The following is a 21112-nucleotide window of genomic DNA, read 5'->3' on the forward strand; positions in this document are numbered from 1 at the left end:
TGTCTTCAGAATTTAGTTCTAGGGCAGCTAGGTATATCATGCATCCTTTTGTTCTCCTGCAAAAAGTCAAACTACAAATAACTACTTTGGAGAAACAGAACCATATTTGATTACCCTCATGGTGCTATGGGACATATCCTCTCAAAGTGGAATGCCACAACTTCTTTAACTTCATTCCCTGTAACATATTTCTCCTAGAAGTAAACACTAAGGGAACTGATGATTTGAAAACTTCAATGTGGTAGCATGATAAAAAGGCTCTTTCTAACATCTTATCAATAACCATTATGTCATTCATTTAAGAATTCAATAAAAAAATCAAAATGAACATGCAAATTATTTCAAAGAGGTTTATAGCTCCTCTCCACTATATATACAATAAAGACCATAAAAAAACTAAAGACCATTCTAAGGTCTATTGCATGAAGGACACATAATGGCCATTGAAAAGAAAGTTGGGGGGGAAAAAAGAAACAAAAGAATAAAGCACCTTTCAGAACTGTTTGGAGCACAAGACACATAAGAACTGTACACGTAGAGCTGTTTCAATAGATTGAAAATACATCAGATTTTGAGCACATGTATCTCATATGAGCCTATTCAGAAAATCAAGATGTCCAAGATTCATGTGAGTCACTGCAAATGTACAATAGGCAGTCTGCATATGTGCAATTGGGCTGCATTGAGCCTAGTTAGCCGGGAATGTTTCAGAAGTGATGTACACATATCCATCAAGTGAAAATTGCACAGCATATCTCTCATAAAATGTGCCAAAACTACCACTACCTCAGCAGAATAAAGGCCCCTAGTAGCAAACAAGTCTGCAGAGGAATGTCATTGGAGGATGACTTGATGAGGGTCTATAGAAATAATTTTATCCGATTATTTGCACTGAAAAAAAAGCTTTCAGAAGTTTGTAATACCTTGGCACTCCTTCCTGCCTACACATACTATTCATACACTGCTCAATAATATGAAAGGCTTCTATGTTTTCTATGTAACAAAAATAGATGTATTCCAGCTACTTAGCAAAAAACAAACCATTAAGAAAAAAACTTCTGATTTTATTTTTCACCTTTATAATCCATTAACTGTAATAACTTTTAATGTACTTTTAAAATTCCTGAGCCTCTCAGACTGAGTGAAAAGATACACCAAAGTGCAGAAAGGTTATCTTGGTGATACTGGCTTTATCAAACCTTTAATTTAGCAGATCATTATTATATTATCTGTCATAGGTCAACAATTTGACTATTATCTTTTAAGAGTTTGAAAAGTCCTACGTGACGTAGAAAGTGTAAACTCAGTATCTTAAGGATTTAAAAACTAATCTTTTAAGATTTAATAGATAAGATTTAAGATGTGAATTCAGAATGTAGACTTAAAATGTGTTAACTGCAAATGTATTGGCATGTAGAAACCCATCAAAGTATAATAATATTCTTCTTGTTACATTAAAATGCAATATTCATTCAAATAAATATATTGTTGAGTATCCCTCTGTGAGTATGCATCCATACAAAAAATGAACAGATAAAACATGTTTACACAAGCAGAACTGGAAGCAGAGCTGCCAATGAAAATTACTCTGTACATCAACTGCTAAGTACTCTCCTTGAAAAAGGGCTTCCTCAGAAAACCAACTAAAATCGTAACAAACCAGAAACAGAATTTAAGCAGAGGTCTGGATCACTTGCTTGATGACTTTATTAGAGAACAGCTCAGGTTGAAGAGAATGGTGTTGATGCTAAAACTTCTTTTGAGTCTTTCATATTTATAGAAACATATTCATATGTATTTCTGTATTTGTTAAGGTGAATAAGCATGTATATTTACATGTATATTTACATTGTGTGTGCCTTGTAAGAGGATTTACTGCTGATAATACAGAATGAATATCTACCTATATAGGATGGCCTACTTGCCATTAGTCCCCTTTTTGATACATGAATGCTAACAGGAAAATCCAATCCTAACTCTGGAATATTTAAATTATTTTCTATTTTTAACTGAGGATTCTTTGAAATTTTATTATTCTCTTCTATAAAATATTAGCCAAAGGTCTAAGACTGATGTTGTCTCTACAGGGGTACATAAAATAAAAAGAAAGACAAACCAAGGGACTTTTTCATATGTGAATTTGATAAAATTATACCTTCATTGCTGCTGTCAAGAAGAAGTTATTGTTGATTACCAGAAAATTACTTGTGGAATTTCCATTAATATCATAGTTTAAAGCTCTTCTGAAAGAAATACTTTAACTTGTTTTGTGAGCATGGTGAGTATTTTCTATTTTGCCATAGAAAACCGCATGCATATTTTCAGCAAGAGAGTGTCCTTCCCATAACATCTCAAATAACATATTCCATTGAAAATGTAAACATGACATTCAGGCTTCATTTGCTGTTGGTGTCTATCTAAAAAAAACCCCAAATTGATGGAGACAGAAAATTATAATCTCATGCCCTAAGGCCAGATCCAATAAAACACTTAAGCATCTAAATTTGGTGTTAAAGCAACTAACTTTTCAGTAGCTGTCCCCCATAAGGGAATCTTGGGCTGAAGTGAGCTGAGTTTTACACGCCTTTATAGAGTACACAGTAGGTATTGCTAGGCAGGTATCAGTTAGGGGGTGCTACGAGCAGCCATTGCCTCCAACATGACCCAAAAAAATTGAATGCAGCTACCTGGAGCTAGTAAGCCGACAAACACTGTCAGCAGGACTGAGCTATAAATTACACCTTGCAGACCAAATACGACCTGAGTCCAGGTTGTAAGGGTAAAGGGATGACGTTAAAATATACTTCCCTCTTTTACAAAAAGCACAGTGATTAAGGATACTGCTCAGGAAATGTGCTCCACATCTCCAAGTACAGTGTGTTTGACTTCTAAGCCATTGGTTATTTTGAACTCTCTTTTTTTGAAACACTTCAGATCACTGAGCAAAAAGAGGATCAGGATTCAGCAGTCTAGTCTTTTATGTTCTCCACTAGTTCCTCTTTCCTATCCTTAACAGATAACATTACTGAAGAGCTGAACAGGTATTCAGCTCCATAAAAACCACCAAAAATCTGCTTCTCAAAGCTTCAGATTGGGAGGTCTGCAGGATGTCTATGTAAGCTGAAAAGGACAAGTGATGAAATGTACCTCACCAAAACTGAGGGACTAGACTCTTCGTGTCAGAGAAACTTGGAAAGACTTAAAGTCTTAACACAGAAAACTGCATGGACCTTTTCTAATATGAATCCCATACTTCACATAAGCCCTTCTCATTAAATCTGACTCAATAAAAACAAATGAACATCATCAAAGAGTCCATAATTATAGATTACAAAATTAGATGCTTGGTTTTGGTGTCAAGCACTTGAACTAACATTGTGTATTCAAACTTACCTCATTCTTCCCAGGACCATTTGCAGTTCTACAGCCTTCTTTCAGTAAAACTGGAAATGCTGCTGTCTTCTAATAAGCAAAGAAACTTTGGAAATCTAGGGTAATTGATCTCTTGTGGTACAGATGATGACATATTGAGTGATGTATGAACTGTGAGGCAGCAGTGCTCTGCTGTCCTCCCATGTCCAGACTGGAACCTTACTGGACCACAACAGAGCCCTAGCAAACCTAAGTATCCTTCCTATGGAACTCAGGAAATGAGTGGAACTTCAGACGTGTCTTGACCCAGCATGAAGCTAGGATGCAGCCAAGCTGGACACCTGGATTAAGCAGCTGGAAAATGTCCCCAACACCCATGTTTTATATATGGCCATTGACAACTGAAACTCTTCCCGTTTTCCTGCAATAGATAATCATCCAGAGCCTGACATGAACTTTCTAGTTTTAACAGACAGATCCATAGATCCTCATTTGATTTTTGGTGTCATAACAATAACCTGACTCAGGTTATTGTTATGACACCAAAAGGAAGGTAAGGTCACTCAGAACTCCCCATACCAGAACCTGAAAATATATTTTGAAGATAGTCTAAAAGCAAATAATAAAAAAAACTCCAAAACAAAACAAACAAACAAATGAAAACCCAAAACAAACCCAATAACCAAAACAAAAAAGGAAAAAAGCAAAACAACAACAACAACACCAAAACAAAAAAAAAAAAAAACCCACAAAACCACAAAACAAAATAAAACCCCCCCCACCCCTCCACTGGTAGCTTGAACCACTCTAATAAAATAAACTAATTTTTGTCATTAATAGTAATTCTTGCTAGATTTTGAATAGGAATACAGATGATCTTAGAAAGACTTATTCAGTTTGCCAATGCCAGTGAACTGTTTCTAAATGTATTACACCATGTTGTGTGGACTGGGTAAATTAGCTCCTTTGTGCTATATTTCTAACAGGTAAATGGCATTTTTTTCCCATATCCAGCTCATGGATCAGGTCAAACAAATGATTCACCTCTCTGACATTCAAAATTTGGTATGTTGGTCAGTTACCTCTGTTATTACTTTGTTTCCCCTTTAAATTGTCTTTTGACTGTAAATAAATTCTCCCTGATCTCAGATAACTTCAGAGATTTTTCACCTTTTAATTTTTTTAATGGAAGAAAAAAAAAGAGAAAAGACAGGGCCTCCTTTACCAGTAAGAATTTTCTAGGTTCTCCCAGGTTCTAGTAAAAGACATTTTAGTTGTACCTAGTATATCTCTGCCAACAGAAATCTTAGAAGAAAACACAATAATTTTAAATGCTTCATACTTATTTAGAACTAACTCTCTTTTCTTTTCTTTTCTTTTCTTTTCTTTTCTTTTCTTTTCTTTTCTCCCTCTCCTCTCCACTCCTCTCCTCTCCTCTCCTTCTCAGCTGATGAAGGTAATGATGTTTTAACAATAAAAGTGCCACCACCTGCATGTGTGTTAGCATTTTTAAATATGGTCACAGTCTGACTGATTTCCAGGGGTACAACATTTTCAAAACCTGACTGCAAGCTCACAGTGACAAAACTAGATAATTACTATATCCACAAATATCTGTAAGTCAAATCACTTGTTTTAATACAGATTAGATTAGTACTAAAGTTACAAGATTGATATGAGAGACATGATAAATGTAGTCATGACAGAAAACAATTTTTAATTTAGTAACTCCTATAAATCTAGATAGACCATGAATATTTACCATTAATTCAGTAGCTGGAATAGAGCGGGGGAAAAAGAACAAAAAGAAAAACAAGGAAAAAAAAAAGAAAAAAAAAAGAAAAGAAAAAAAAGGAGAAAAGGAGGTTTGACCTCAACAGGACTGAGGAAAAAAGAGAATTCTCAGCACTTTAACTGAGAATAGATCTTGCAAAGACTGGGAAAATACATTTGGGATAGCATAATAAAAAAAAAAAAAACTTTTAAAAAACTAAATGACATGCAAAAGTGTTGCCATTCTTAATATGTACTTCTCTTTGCAGAACTTACCAGTCGGATTACAGTTAAACAAGTAACTTCAAAGGCTGAAATAAAATCATTTATGGAAATTCAAAACAAACCTATTTGATCACATCATACTTCACAGCAGGGATACAATTTGCAGAGGCTGAGTAAGGGCATAGTGTAAGCAAAAACAGGTTGTGTGTGCAATGAACCAAACTAAATGGTTTATATAAAAGAAATGTTGTTTCCATTAATTTTTCAGGTAATCTTATTAAAAACACCACCTGTCCAGAACAGAATTGTCCAGGTTTTAATTCCTTTTCATATCTCAGTGTTCAAACACAAGACAGAGGAGGTATCACCTTATAGCTATTTAAATATGTCACAAAATGTCTTATTCTGAAATCTTCATAGCTACAGCAGTTTCTCCAGCTCTGTTTCAACGAGTGGTTGTACCTTTTTCTCTTGTTGTGCTCAAAGAACTGACTTTTCTCATAAGCTTGAAGAATTTTTTTTCAAAGCATGCATTTCTTTTTAAGCCTCTCTTTAAAAAGATGTTTCCAGTCTATAAGACTTAAAATTCATATATATTAAGCAAATAAAACATAAAATGCACCTTTCAAAATTCCACACCACCTCACCAAAATCCCCTGTAAGAGCCCTGAACAGGAACTTGACTTTGAATACCAGCAGAGATGAAATGGTGTCATAATCAGCATAAGCGCATGTGGACTATTCACCTAGATCAAACACTTTGGTCATATACTCAATTAAATTTAAATCCCATTATATAATGTATACCAGCCTAATTTTATGCAATTCCCTAATTTAATGGCTTGGTATCAGCCTTTTTCGTTTTTGCACACATGGACTAATTTTCACGGTGCTCAGTCCCTCTGGGAAGTAGGTCATTAAAGTCAACTGGACAGAGACAGACCTAAACAGTGCTGCAGAAGGGTCAGAGTGACAACAATAATGCAAAACAGTTTTTCACTCATCGTACTTCACAATATTGATGAAATTTCTCCCTCATATATATACATATTCATTAATCTTGGAGATGACAAAATAGAACAGTAATGAAAGTTATCTTCCTGTTACAATTTGATTTGTGAAACTGAAAAAAAATCAACAAAAGAAAAATCTCAATTAAGAAATTAAAAATCACAATTATATTTAGCTACCAAGACAACACTTGTTTTACACTGAAGCAGCAGAATTATAACATTCATGTTACCTTTCTCAATGTGTATTCTTTTTGTCTCATGTCCCACATCATGACCAGCCAGATCACCCTCCTTAGGTCCAGGCAGGACATTAGGTGACAAACCCATCAGCATTTGGTTCATAGAGAGCCCGTTCTGATGGACAGCTGCTAGACACAAGCACAGGGAGAAAGAAATCAGCTGTCATATTAACAATACTCTTTTTTACTTATTTTACATAGTCTTCCTCTTAATTATACAAGAATTCTAACAGTCACAAAGATACTGAATTAGTGCTATCAGGATCCACATAAAGGAAAGGTTTCTTCCTGTTATTTCTAGTTTAAAACAATCAATTTTAAAAAGAAAGTTCAGTAACTTTGGATAAAGTTGGAGACTTGCAAATATATTCTTGCTTATTTAACAAGACTTGTTAAATTTTTAGTTCATTGTACAAAAATGCTTGAGTACCAACATTCCCAATATGCAGTCCCTAATAACTTCCTTAAATGAAGCATTGTGGCCTTTCAGGTGATAAACTGTTTTTACATATATTCTGTGGAAAGGAGAATTGCTTATTTGCTCATCAGACAGGTGGAAAAGCTCTGTCCAACAGCTTTCAGAGACCTTCATGAGTCTCAAACACACCTCAGAAACTCATATTTCTATGCTTTTATTCTGAAAAAAATTGTTTTTTCAAGAGGTTTATGCCATTTTTAGTTTTTGGTTTTTTTAATATGGAATCCATATTCCTGTAGTAGTCATCTTATTCTGGCTGGCACCACAAAAGATGTACTTAGGAATCAGGTGTGATGTTAACAAATCAGATAGGACAGAAAATAATTAACTTATAAAAATTAAATTAACTTATAAGTTATTGAAGTGATCCACTACTCAAGGAACTCTGTTATGTTCACATAGAAGAAAGAAATGTGCAAAGGTCCCAGTCCTCTCTGCAAACTACAGAGTAAGCTGAACAGTACAATTTCCTTTTTTTTTTTTTTTTTTTAAAGAGCAATTCCTTAGCAAAAACAATAAGTATCTCTCAGTTAAGATTTTTGGGGTTTCTGATGTTTTGTTGTTTTAGGTTTTTTTAAAGAGAATAATGGAAAAGGTCTTCCTCAGTTATAAACAAATACACTATTCAATCAATTAAGAAAAAAATTAATTCCACATTTGTGAGGGGTTTTTTCAGATCTTCACTTATGAAGTCTGCAGTGGGTTGATCCTGGCTGGACACCATGTGCCCACCAAAGCCACTCCATCACTCCCACTCCTCAACTGGACAATGGAAAGAAAATATAATGAAAGGCTTGTGAGTCCAGCCTGGGGAAATACACAGGTCACAGGATATGGGATGCCAATTTAATCTGCTCTCTGAATTGTCCAAGTGATATGAAAACAGAATTTTCAGCTTGTCATAGTCAGGCCTCATTTCTTTTCTTTGGTAAGTCATTTTTCATCACACACTAATGAAAGCTCTCTCATCTGAAGGTCAATGAAGAGTCAGCTTCCTGAGTCTACGGAGAGCCTGAAAAGAAGCAGCCTAAAGGACACGTGTTGCATCTAATCGATATGGCCACCTATTTCATACAGCTATTTCATGGCCTTCTATGCGACCAAACCCTCCAGTTTCACTTACTGACAAATTCCATTGTGGAAAGACAATTTAAACACACAAAAAACCTGCAACAGAGCAGTATTAAAGGGAATGGACAAGTGTAATATGAATTTAAGTACACAGCCATAAAATAGTATGCATTTAAAACCTTAATTTCCATTGCTGCACTGGAATATCACAGAATTCAGAGTCTTTGTCATGTAGTTTGCATCCTGTATATGGAACTTTGATAAGAATGGCATCACTGTGGGACACCACAGTTTAATTTCAATCTGTCCCCTGTGAGCTATGAGGTGATAATATTCATTCTATCATATTTCTCACATTAAAAAAAAATTTTGCATTTAAAAAATTTATAAAGAATGCACATTTTTAATTTATTTAACTCAATTCTTCTCTTCACCAAGCAATTCTACCACATAAAATATTGCTTATGAAGTCAGATTCAATATAGAAATCAAATCCGAGTAACCAGATTAAATAAAATTCAATTTCTTTTAAAAATGTTTACGCTATATGTATAGTTCTGAAACTAATCTAGCAAATTGCTCCCTGCCTGCAATTCTGTATTTCATTGCTCATATGTTTATGTTTAAGATGACATGATGGCAGTTTATATCAGTACCTGTTAATGTAGCATCAGATATGATGATACTATAAACTGGGGAACATGTTAGGAGATAGTTATTGCAGCTGAACTTCTGAACAAGAGGCATATGAGATCTATTTAAGGCAAGGGCATTTTGACCAGAAAAACAAGCTGCACCTCATCAGTTTTACAATGGTAAGAAGGAGAAGAATGGGACCTACGGATTCTGTCTGAAGAGCTCTCGGTCCGTGCAGGAGAACTGGACACGCTGCTGCTTCGATGAGAGGATGGATGGCTGCCAGGTCTTCGGCCCTCTTCAAGAGAAGGAGCAGGAGAAGGGCTGTCTGGAACACGTTCCTAGACCACACAAAAAATCATTGCAAAAAAAGGGCAATGTTAAACCAAGCCCCTGTTTCCAAACATCACTTCCTTAAACTGAATCTCCCTCCTAAATTACAACCTACTCATTCCCTGCTGATGTTTCCAGGATTTGCAGAGCATTCTCAAAGGAAACTTGGCAATTTTAGGACACTAGACCTTACATTTCAGCATGCAATGTAAGCACTGCTCATCCTATTAGGCTTTTAACTGCTTTCTGGACTACTTAAAAAATAAGACGTTTGTTCACCTTTTTGTTGTTGTTGTTTTGGTTTGGCTTTTTGGTTTGGTTTTTTTTGCTTTGTTTTGTTTTTCTGGGTTTTTTGCATTTTGGTTGGTTGGTTTGTTTTTGTTGCTTGTGTCATCATGCAGTTGAATTGGAAGCATACATTTTTGGCTTACAGATGGTAGCCTATGTATTTCTGTAAATAAAAAAAAACCCAGGTACTGTTGTTTTATCTCATATTGACTTTTACTTCATATTTTAATTTCAAAGAGGCTTCTTGAGCAATGAAATCTTACGGAACTGTTAGGGATCAGAAAGAAACTATAACCTCCCTATAGTACCTATACCAGTAACATGACTGTTGTAAGTCCAAATGTCTATTTTTACCATGGAACACAAACTTGGAATGAATCACACATTTTGGTTGAATGTGGCCATATCACTTCAAAATGGGGGAAAACAACCAATCATATTTTTCTGTCCAGGGAAAGGCCTGGCAGGGTAGCCAAGAGGAGCTACGATGCACTTCAAGAGGTTCCTTGGTTTTGAAAACCAGAATGTAAGGACCGTGATAGTTTGCACTGCATATCTGCTATGTGAGAATTGTTAGTACGTAGCAGACAGATATATCTGATATTTACCCAGAAGTTTGACACAAACAATAATCAAAGGGAGATGAGTGCAGAATAGTTATTTCTAGAAAATTCGCTGTCTTTCCCTGAAGTTTCTTTTTAATTGCTGAAAGTTCTCTAGGCTCATTGCTAAAGTATGTGAAAGTGAGGCTGTTTTGGAAAAACAGTGATAAAAATAATTAAATCCTATAAGGGAAATCTATTGGAAGGATTGAAGACGTTAATCTAACTTTTTTTTTTTCTTGTTTTTCTCCTTTTGATAACTGAAAACCTGACTTATTATGAAAAAAAACCAATGAGCCCAAACCACCAATCAACAAACAACTGCACACATTCAACTCACTAAAAGCTTTTGGCAATGAAGTAATACAATTAGTACATGTTTGATAACACAAAAGAAAACTCGTTGTTGGAAATGCATTTTCTTGAAAAAAGCAGTACATTCCTTACACAGAAAAGTTCTTTTTGAGCAGTCATTATTTTATCATGCACAGTCACTAGATAAATATTTATTTCTCTGAATGCATTCCTAAGAAATTTTGCAACATCCTCAACTATAGTAATCAATAGATTTGTTCAAGGTAAGTTTCATAAAAAAGTATCTGCTGAACTTGAGATTCTGATTGCAAAGGGATTCAATGGGCATACTGATGGAGTGGGAGGAGATTTTTTAGAGCAATTTGCAAGACATTTAAGTGGATTCCACTTTAACAGTCTTAGGTTTTTAAGTCAAAAACCTTGATGAGGATAGCTTAACTGCATCATAGCTCTAGGCTTATTATGACTTTGATTGTGTTTATATGTCCATGAACTGGGTATTCAAGAGGAGGATTATAATGCAGATGTTTTCAGAATGTAGAAGATTTATTTCTTTAGATTTAGGAGGATTTAAGCATGCACAGTGTACAGATTTGTTATAAATTAGAACACGGTATATTTAATCATTCATTTAAAATATAATTTCACTGTTTGGCATACAATGTATTGTTCTTAGAAGGGTTTCATTAAAATGAAATCCAGTGAGCACATAAGATTTGAATACAGAGCTGCAGAGTAAATTAATTTATTTAAACAGCTTAATTTGTTTATCCTATTTATTTATGTGTGCTTTTACAGCACGTATTATGAGATGGAGTGAGCAAAAGGAATGCACAGGACAACGAAATATAATTACTGTACAAACAAAACAGATAATGAGTTTTATTCTCATATAATATGACATAGACAAAATCCATGAGAAAACTATATATCTTGGCTTTATCAATTCATTTGTAAAATACCCTTTAATTCCAATAAAACATCGGATTGAACTACACAGAAATGCAAAATAAACCAATTTAGTAACTTAACTATTGTTTTATATCCTTGCTTCATAATTAAACAATCAGCAATCTAGTCTATAGCAATTATTTGTGTTTAACAAATTCACTGCAATAATAAATGGCAATGTTATTAATAATAAATTGAAATACTCTGTAGTTCTAAAGAAGTCATAGTAATAAACTAATGGTGCTGGAATATCAATATGTATTCCTTAACAGAGATTTTGTGTAGAAAAGATTTGTTTGGTTTGTGTCAAAATATTAACTTTAGACCCCATTTAAAATTTTTCAAAAAAGGAAATGTTCAAAATTGTGTTCATTAAATAATGCAGATCAGAACTATTTTGTCCCTTCTACAGCATGCCACTTTTGTACAAGTTACTCTACATGAAAGAGCAAAGAAATAGAACTTACTGACTTACAATCCTGGCAACAGATATCACCTAGGATTCTGTCCACTGCCCAATATTTTTCCTAAAACTTGCCTACTCCCAGAGGCAGATATTTCTGGAGAATCTGATCTAGTGTATAACCATCTCTCGCTATTTGTTTCCTCCATTTTTGGCTTCCCTATTTCTTTCTACAGACAGTCACAGGCAAAAAGTAGTGTGAACAATTTAGGTAAAATGGAAAAATTTAGACATGGTTGGCCAATGTTTCAGGATTGTGAAGACTCTCAGTTAGGTATGAGATGCTTTACTAAGCAGCGGACAACAAACTCTTAGGGGCCAAAATTGAACCATTTCTTATCTTGGTGCTCTTCACAACTTGATCCAAATAATGAATCTTAAGTATTTAAGAATCTGGCATTTACATCCTCCAAAAATGTTCCTACCACAAAGAAATTTTTGCTCTAGGGAATTCTAACACCCTTTCTTGTACTCTTATTCCAGTGACAAGTTACACACCCTCAATATCAAGCCCATTTCATAAATAGCAGGCTTGTTCCTGTGACACAGAGTATTTTATTTTATGCTGTAAAAAACAGGTAAAAGATTTCAGTATTGGAGATTTTAAAACATGAGATTGAGGTTATCTCTAGAATTGATATCACCCTAGTTTTGTTCCAGAATACTGCATATTGTTCACAAAATCACACTGTCTCGGTCTCTTCGAGTAAAACAGGAGAGTTTTTATGTATTTATCAACTTTTTTCTAAATTTCTCAAATAGGCAAATACTGCAAAATCTTATTCTGAAAGTATTTCTAAGTAACTTTTAAAAAAATAATCTTTATACATCAGTAATGGTATTCAGAAGACCAGAAATACTTTCTTCCCTATATCACGTCTTTTTCCATATATGAGATCATGAAGTTAATTATAAAATATAAATTTCTTTTTTTGCCTATTTGTTGTGAGGTCCATGGGTGGTGATATCTTTCTATTCCTTATCATCTTTTTTTTAAGTGTTATTTTTATGCTTTTATATTGCTATATTACTACATATAATAATAACCTAACTGGTTACATATGTGCTCCCCATTGCAACCAAACTGTTCTAAAATAAACCCTCCAAGTGTATATTCACAAACACGGATTTGTGTCATTTCATATGACAGTGTTGTTTCACTCTTATCTGCCCCAAGGAATCTCTTAACAAGAACCTGCCTTACCTCACCTTTTGGGGTGGGCTGTAACAGGGAGTAGTTTATATTATTTACAACCATTGTGGGAAGACACCTGTCTTCCAAGCCTTTTTTGGTGGTAGAATTATAAAAGACATTTTTAAAAGTGATCAAAACACACATTTCTTTCTTCAGTTCCTTACTGACTTATTTTGAACTCGTGTGAGATGTTTTCCAGGAATAACTTTCTTGTAAAATGTCACATTTAATTTGACATTGCTTTAGCTGAATAAGTGTAAGAAATTAGTTACTTAAGTATCTTTTGCATTTTTTGCAAAGAGAATTTTTTTTTTATTAATTTTTTCATTCCACTTTAGTCAAAGACACTGTGATGCTCTAAATTAACATTTAGACTCAGGAATTGCAAAATTAACTGGACAAATAGTTAATTATTTCCTAACTTCCTCAGTCACTTCTATATGTGTGTTATCAAACTGACTGAATGCTATAAAATTTTATTTCTATTTCCTTATCTGCATAATGTCACTGGCTTGCTAAAGATCTTGCTAACTTCACACTGATGCACATGACATCTTTCTCATCTTGTTCTTACAGATCCATTTCTAATCCCAATCAAGATTCAGGAGTTTGAATGTTTTGTATTGTCATTAACTGCACTATTACTTTAAATCTTGGACATCTTTCTTATGAAGAAAAGAATCCATGATGTTTACATAAGATGTTTTCTCTCTCTGTGAATACCTTGAACTTATTTCTCTTTTGGACCAATTGAAGTTAATTTGATTTCCATTATACTTCTTACTTCTGAAATTTTTCATTGTACCTACTTTGCTGTTCCCATCACAAGAATACTGACAACTGAATGCATAAAATGAAGAAAGAGATCAACTAACAGTAAGACTGAATTGTCTTGATTTTTAGTGTCCGGCTTTCTACATGTATTATTACAGCAGAAGTTAACTGACAAGAAGCCAAACAGGAGACTTCCAAGTAATCCTTTAACAGTACTTCCCCCAACAGGAGATCTAATCCTTGGAAATCATGAGCAGTACATAAAACACAATGACCTAGTCAGGAAGTGGGTGTCAATGGATAGGGCCATTACAGAGATTAAAAACAAGCAAGCAAACAAAGTCGATCCCTATCAAGAGAAGAAATAGCTTGGTTTTGCCTTCACAATGAATGTTTCTCCTAACAAACAAAATATCCTGCTAACATACTCAAAAACCCTCATGCAATATGCAAATATATAGACATGCAAGAAACTCTGTTCCAATCAAATTAGTAACTCCTTATTGGCAAGCTGGACACACTTTCTGACTTTTTAAAGTTTTTTTTTTCTCGTCTTCTGAAAATCTAGCCTTACTTGAAAAGTAAGTTTAAGAAGCATAACTAGGATTTCACCCCTCAAAGTAAATCCAAACCACACATGCATTATGTCCTAGAAGTCCGCAATATGAATCTCATCCCTCGTACCTGACCCCATGGTCATTTTGCATCAAGTAAATCTCACACTACACACATAGCTCCCTGTTACACACGAGAACATGCACATTTCCAAATGAAGTTTGTACTGCTTTCTATGTGTCATGCGTAGATACCTATTTCACATGCCACAAGTTAATTCTTATGAGCATATGGCTGCTATTAGCTTCAAACTGCACCTGAGAAACATACATGTTAAAAGAAATGATCCCATATTATTAAAAAAACCCCCTGGTTTCAAGTTACAGCCCACCATATTTAGTTAACATCCTCTAAGGTCATTATACAAAAAGTGTAGTAAAATCTAAAACAAATAATATTAATCATATAGATAGAACTAATTAATGAGGTGGAACACAGTGTCCGCTAATATAAAGATAGTTAAGCCATAATAAAGAAGGTCAACTATACTTTGACCTGAGATCTACTCATTCTAAATGAAAAAAAAATAAAAAGTGTGCATATATACAAGTTATTCTAATGCAGAGATTTTTTTCTGCTATGTTCAAGTTCCTACAAATTAGATATCATATTCTCTGCAGCTAGGATAAAATTAAGTGTTATTTGATTTACATTATACTTAAAAATTTATAGGTATATTCCAATTTTCATGTTTGGTTTCTTAACATGTAAAAGCAGCTGTTTTAGGAGCTGATAGTCCTATTTTTATTCTACAATATTTATTGTAGACCAATTACATTTTATTATTTAAATGCTCTAAATCAAATTTCTCCTTACATAAAGAAGAAAACTTGATCCTACTTCACGTATCAGATAAAGAGGAAATTAAAGTAGCTTCCCTCTTGCAGTTTTACACATTCAAGAAAAGCACTTTAAAGTAATGTCAAAATGTCTATTTTGAATGCACAATGCACTAATGTCTCTAAAAATAGTAGGTTATCTGAAAAGTCAGGTGTTTTTCAGGTTAGGCATACAAAAAGGATTTTTCTGCCAATTTGGAACACAACCAATTTTGTTCTCATTCCCTGTCTGTAAAGGCGTACAGCATATCCAGCTTCACAGGAATGCTGCCACAGCCTGCATAATGCTTTTCCTGTAAGACACAGAAGTGTCCATAGAAAACTTTTGCCTTCAACACAGGATTCAAGATTCAGTGAAGTAAACTTGCCCTTTTTCCTCTTAGAGCCCGTTTCCTTTCAGGTATGCTCTCTGGACTCGTTCACCACCAGTCTGACATGAGACATGAAAATGTACTCTGTTCGGCCATTTCTGTATGGCAGGGATGTATTTCTTCTCTTTGGCTATTATTTGGACTTTTTGGGAAAAAATCACAGAAACACATGAGTCTGAGTTGGAAGGGACCCAGAAGGACCATCAAGTCCAGGTCTTGAGTGAATGGCCCGTATGGGGATTGAATCCATGACCTGGGTGTTATTAGCACCAGGCTCTGACCAACTGACCTATCTATCATAGGCAAAAAAAAGATAGGAACATTAAATTACATCAATGTGAACACACATACTGCCAATGAAAAATGAAAAAGTGAATGAATTCCAAAATAAAATTTCATGTCAGAGTAGTCCTATAAACAGAGTTATTCTAAAAAAATAAAATCTGTCAGCAGCTACCTTTATTAAATAAGTTTATAGTAAATTTCTGGTATTAGATCACAGGAATATATCTATTTATATACAGATAGATTCAAAAAAAGGTATAAAATAGTGTCACACAACCAGTGCTGTGATAGATGTGAGGGAATTAGCAAAGTTTAGTCTGATATATCCATTATGTAGTGGAAAACTACTGCTGTCTCCACTTTTTCAGCTGGACATATTGGTTTCTTCTGCTTTATTCTTAATTCTTTCTATAAGTATTAGTCACATATGGATAAATTGCAATTTTTGATTCTGGCATGCTGCTGCTCTGTTCTAACTTTTACAATGTAATTTCAAGTTGCTATTAATATAAGGTATGTCCTTTATATTTTCATATATCTTTCTGCTGATTGAAAAAAAATTGATGTAGCGAAACTGCTAACAAGCTGAGCCTTTGAAACCATGGGCAGGTGATGAAAGCCACTTCATGTCTAAAGCATCCCCAGGTCACAGCTGTCACACTCACTACAATTCATTGTTGTCACAATCTGCTGTCCCTGCTTGTTGTTGCTCTCCTCTTATTCATCCAACTCATATATCTAAACATTCCATTACAAAAAGACATCTAATGTTCGTCTCATGTTCGAAAGGGCACAACACTCTTCTGAAATATAATTCTGAAGATTTTAGGGCTCAGAGTTCACTGCCAAATCTAAGGTGTTGCTTTGTAAGATTTCCCTTGTAATTTTGTCTTTGTCTCATCTCCTGAATGCAGCAGGATAAAATGTTTAGTTAGTACATGATCTCAGCTTTATTCCAACATCTTATCATGAAGAAATGAAATATTGCCCAGTAATAGAAAGGCATTTGAAGCTTTGTGAGTGTAAAGATAACAGCGTTAGCTGTGAAGTCAGTGAATTGGAAGGAAAGGTCAGCAAGTCATCTACTGTGGCACTGTTCACAAAGGCAATCCTTCTATCCAATGAACCTGGTTGTTCATAATCTGAAGACTTTGATTTTCTAAGACTTAATTTTGTTCTTTGTTACTTAATTAGATATGGTTACTATTGATTTACTTTTCAGAGTCGAAATTTCTCACAGGCCTTCTAACTTTCAGGCAGACTTTACACTGGCAAACATGCTGTACTCTAATTTCAAATCTATGCTGTTGTTTCAGGTTACAACTACAAACTCTGAGATGAATGATTCTAAAACTTTTCAATTTGTGGAAACATTGATACTAAGGAGAAAATACTTCAGTAAAATTAGGGTTAAAAAATGAGTCAAACCATAAAGAAAACAAAACCAAGATGTCTGAAAATAATAGCAATAAAAAACTGGAAACTATAATTCTAATAACAAACAGTTTCATGAAAGAGAGCAACTGCACTATTTATCCATTCCTGTAAAAATAAAGTAAAAGGAGGTTTGACCTTCTCACTTACATTTATTCTTGAAGATATTTATTTTGATTTTAGTATAAGTTATTATTCATAAGCATTACGCTGCCAGCACAAGGTTCAAGAAGTATGGTGATTACAGTTTCCTGCTCAACAACATAGTGAATATAATTCAGTGGACACTAAAATCACAGCCTCTGACTATGCCTAGAGAAGAACAGGTAAATTGCCAGTGACATTATGTCCATCCTCATGGGAAGAAAATCACCTAATAATGACCTCATGCTTTTAAGTTTGTGGGGTTTATGTTTCAATCCTGTTCAGCATTAAAAAACAGGAACATAATTACTTAGCTGTGCTACCTCTATCCACATGACCGTATTCCTCTGCAATAGATAATAACAGAGGATATAAATTGACATATGTTGTACCAAAATGGGTCTGAAGGAATGAGTAGGAAACAGTAAGTTCCTTAGCCCTTATAGCACTGTTGAAATAACTATGTGCAGCAAGATCTTACATTTAGAAGTGAGTTCTGAGTGGCAGATTAAAACTTGTGTTTATGGATCCACCTGTAGTAGAAATTAATTGTGAGCTATAGCTTACAGGCCTTGACTGAAGAAGTCACGACAGCACTTAGGTAATGTCATGCTCTACATAAAGGACCCAAAATCCTTAATTTACTAGTGCAAACTCTTAAGAAATCTGTATTTCATCCTCGTATGTGCACACTTCTCTAAAGAGAATTTAGGTTAATTTGGTCATTTAAAAACATTTCATTGAAATCCACATATTTTTATATTACAGTTATGTGCAAACCAGATGGGAACATGAAACCTGGTTTGTGAAATAACTTGCACAGGATGTTATGCCAGGAGTTATGCAAAAGTTGGCAGCTACAATGAATATTTAATTAGTATGGATATGAGAGCTGAATTTTCAAAAATGACATTGATACATACTGTAGATTATTAATACAAACAAATGCTCAAAAAAGCAAACTTTTGGAAAGAAATTATGATTTTCTAGTTATAATGTGCTGATAGAATGTTTCAGAGAGCCTAAATTGCTAGGTACTTTCAAGGTCTTCACCTAGCTTATAAGGGATCTATCTCTGCTAAAGGAAACATATGAGTCCATATTACAAAAATGGACTTGTTAAGAAGTAAACAAGCCCTAGGATAAGGAAAATTTTCTGGTATGGGACTGGCCACAGTTACAATAATATACACAGTTACATGATGACAGTATGTCCCTTTCAGAGTCCAATAGTTTTAAACCTAACAGACAGGTTTAGATCAAAGTACTTCTCAGTTAAGGGCATCCCGGGTGCAGCAATGTTCTCAATAATGGGGTTAGATCTGTCAACAGAGCAGGACCTGCTTTCCACAAAAGGAAACCATTTTTACATGGCCTATGAGATATGCTGTACTCCAATGTACCTGACTGTGGTCACTGGAGACAAAGATAGTGCTCACACTGCAGTATGCTCCCATAGACATATTTAAATGTAGGCCATGGTAACTTAAGCAGTTTTAATAGCTACAACTAATGTGTAAATCAGCTTTACAAGCTAGAAGTCAGCTTGTTAAAGTTTAGAAACAGAAGGTTAGCAATGCTCATGAAGGTGAAATTTTATGCTCTTACATATGAAATAAAATAGTTCATAGAAAATCAAAGTAGGGAAAACAGCAGGAAAATAGTGAAAGCAAAGTTTTGTTGGCACAGTAATTCATATGACAGGTGTCATTTAGCCTGTGCTCCATCTCAATCTTCATTTTTTAGATACCCCAGTAGGACCAGTGGCCAACGTTCCAATTAAGAAAACAAATTTAGAATGAAATAAAGCACCATATGTGTTCCAGAGAACATCAGTATCATGTAACTCTTACTAAATACCAATCAAGTAAAAATAGGAAAATAGAGTTGCAAAAATCACCATGTAATCAGTTAGTCAGCAGCAGAGTGCTTATATCCCCAACACAGGGCAAGATGGAAACCAGGGCAGGATTTAGTCTTGCTGGCATACCACCTAAAAAAGCAATTCTTCTCAAAACAGTATCTTAACTCCTCATGTCAACAAAGGTGAGAAAGGGATGTCACTGAAGGCCCCCAAAGGAGACCCTAGATTTGCAGGTATATGTGACTAAATTAAGACACCAGATCATATTTTTGTAGGTCAACAAAAATGTAAATTTGTTTACTTTTAACTGAACAGCTCTTTGCAGTTCTGTGCTTGTTAGGCTAAAGAAGAAAGGTGCACCAGTATGTTGAATCTCTTAATAAAGTCAGACCTCTTCACTCTATTTAAATCATCATGTACTTCAAAACTTTTGTTACTCCTGATTTGACCTCCTGAAGGTCCAGGAGGTTCTAAGTTTACTTAATTTTTGTCAAAGGAATTGCATGAATGGACTGATTTCCAACATAGCCTTGAAAAACTACAAAAACTTGCTTTTTTGTGTCTAAGATACATTGGATAAAAGAACAAAAGTTTGTGTACTTTCTCATTTGTTAGAACTAAAGAAGGATAAGAGGAAAATGTAGATATCTGAATAAAGATCAAGCCATAATTACCTAATGGTAACAGGGAAGTGTCTTTTTAAATGAAATGCTTTAAAATGAAAACAGATCACCTTCAGTAAAAGGAAGAAAAAACTCCATGCCTCTGGTAAATGCCTCTACAACCAGATTAATTTAATTAAAGGCCACAATCAAAACCTAAAACAGGCAGACAAGATCAGGTATCAGGTATTTTTGAGATATCCCTATAATACTACAGTCCTGGCCTGCAGATTACTGGGACTATTCTGTGCTACTTCATTCTAATTTATTCTGGGATTTGGTAAATTTAGTTTCTGCATAGGTAAAGTATCAAACCTTTCAGCCATCTTCAAATAACTTAGAGCAGTTCAGTTCAAATGGTTAAAGTCGGAAGAACAATCTCTTCTAATTTAAGAGTAATTTTTTCCATGATATCTCAAGAAACATTAGATTACAGACTACGAAATATGAGAAAAAGACAAAGCTGTATATGAAAATGCTTCAATTTGAGCATTGCTTTAATACTGATTTTGAGAGATGGAGGGAAACTGAGATGCTAACAGTGGCCACTGGCAGCCTGTTGTGCTCTCAGAGTCACCACACTTAGTTTTCTTGTATTTACTGACTTTATGACTTATCTGAGAACATTACCTATACAATACACCTTTGCAATATTTATGGTGGTTGGGAGCAGGCTACAATTTGGTGCCTTTTGGTTTGGTTGGGTTGAGTTTGGTCTGTTCTATAGTTACCTTAATAACAGATGTCTCCACTCTGGAGGGAGGGCTCTGCACTTGTGCTGCTGCTGCCATGTTGGCGATGGTGCTGAGGTGGTTCATCTGGCTCATTGCCATCGTGACAGAGGCTGGAGGTAGGCTCACGGGAATCAGCGGGTGGGGCATCATCATAAAAGGAAGTTCCAACCCTGTTGGGGGGAAAAACAGGGAAATAGGTTTATGCATCTTTTCTTAAGCACCGTCTTCTTTTTCTCCTGATGGACAATACTCAGGTGACAGGTGGTTCACATTGCAGGAAAAAGCAGCTCTACGTCAGTTCTCTTCTGGGAGATGCAGGGGTGAATCTCTAGCAACCATGGAGGGTTTCTAGCCACAAGGAGAGGCTATTAGACCTCTTAGTTTGTTTATATCTGTGTAATGCATTATATCATTGCCAAGCCATGGCCATTTATAA

The 21112-nt window shown here is 34.8% G+C and overlaps 1 protein-coding gene across 6 annotated transcripts in view; it reads right to left on the reverse strand.

Annotated features, from left to right (window-relative positions):
• Positions 1-21112, reverse strand: part of DACH1 (dachshund family transcription factor 1) — a 354259-nt gene that overhangs the window by 95409 nt on the left and 237738 nt on the right. For 3 of the 6 annotated variants that reach the window (XM_041419933.1, XM_041419936.1, XM_041419935.1), the window contains 3 exons: positions 20674-20846; positions 9013-9148; positions 6614-6751 (listed from right to left, as the gene is read on the reverse strand). In XM_041419933.1, the coding sequence (XP_041275867.1) occupies positions 6614-6751; positions 9013-9148; positions 20674-20846 (447 nt within the window). The remainder of the gene's footprint in view (positions 1-6613; positions 6752-9012; positions 9149-20673; positions 20847-21112) is intronic. The other 3 variants (XM_041419934.1, XM_041419937.1, XM_041419938.1) reach the window with 1 other exon arrangement.

Source organism: Onychostruthus taczanowskii, unplaced genomic scaffold (genome assembly GCF_017590055.1).
Source record: "Onychostruthus taczanowskii isolate IOZ18803 unplaced genomic scaffold, ASM1759005v1 scaffold62, whole genome shotgun sequence".
Lineage (NCBI taxonomy): Eukaryota > Metazoa > Chordata > Aves > Passeriformes > Passeridae > Onychostruthus > Onychostruthus taczanowskii.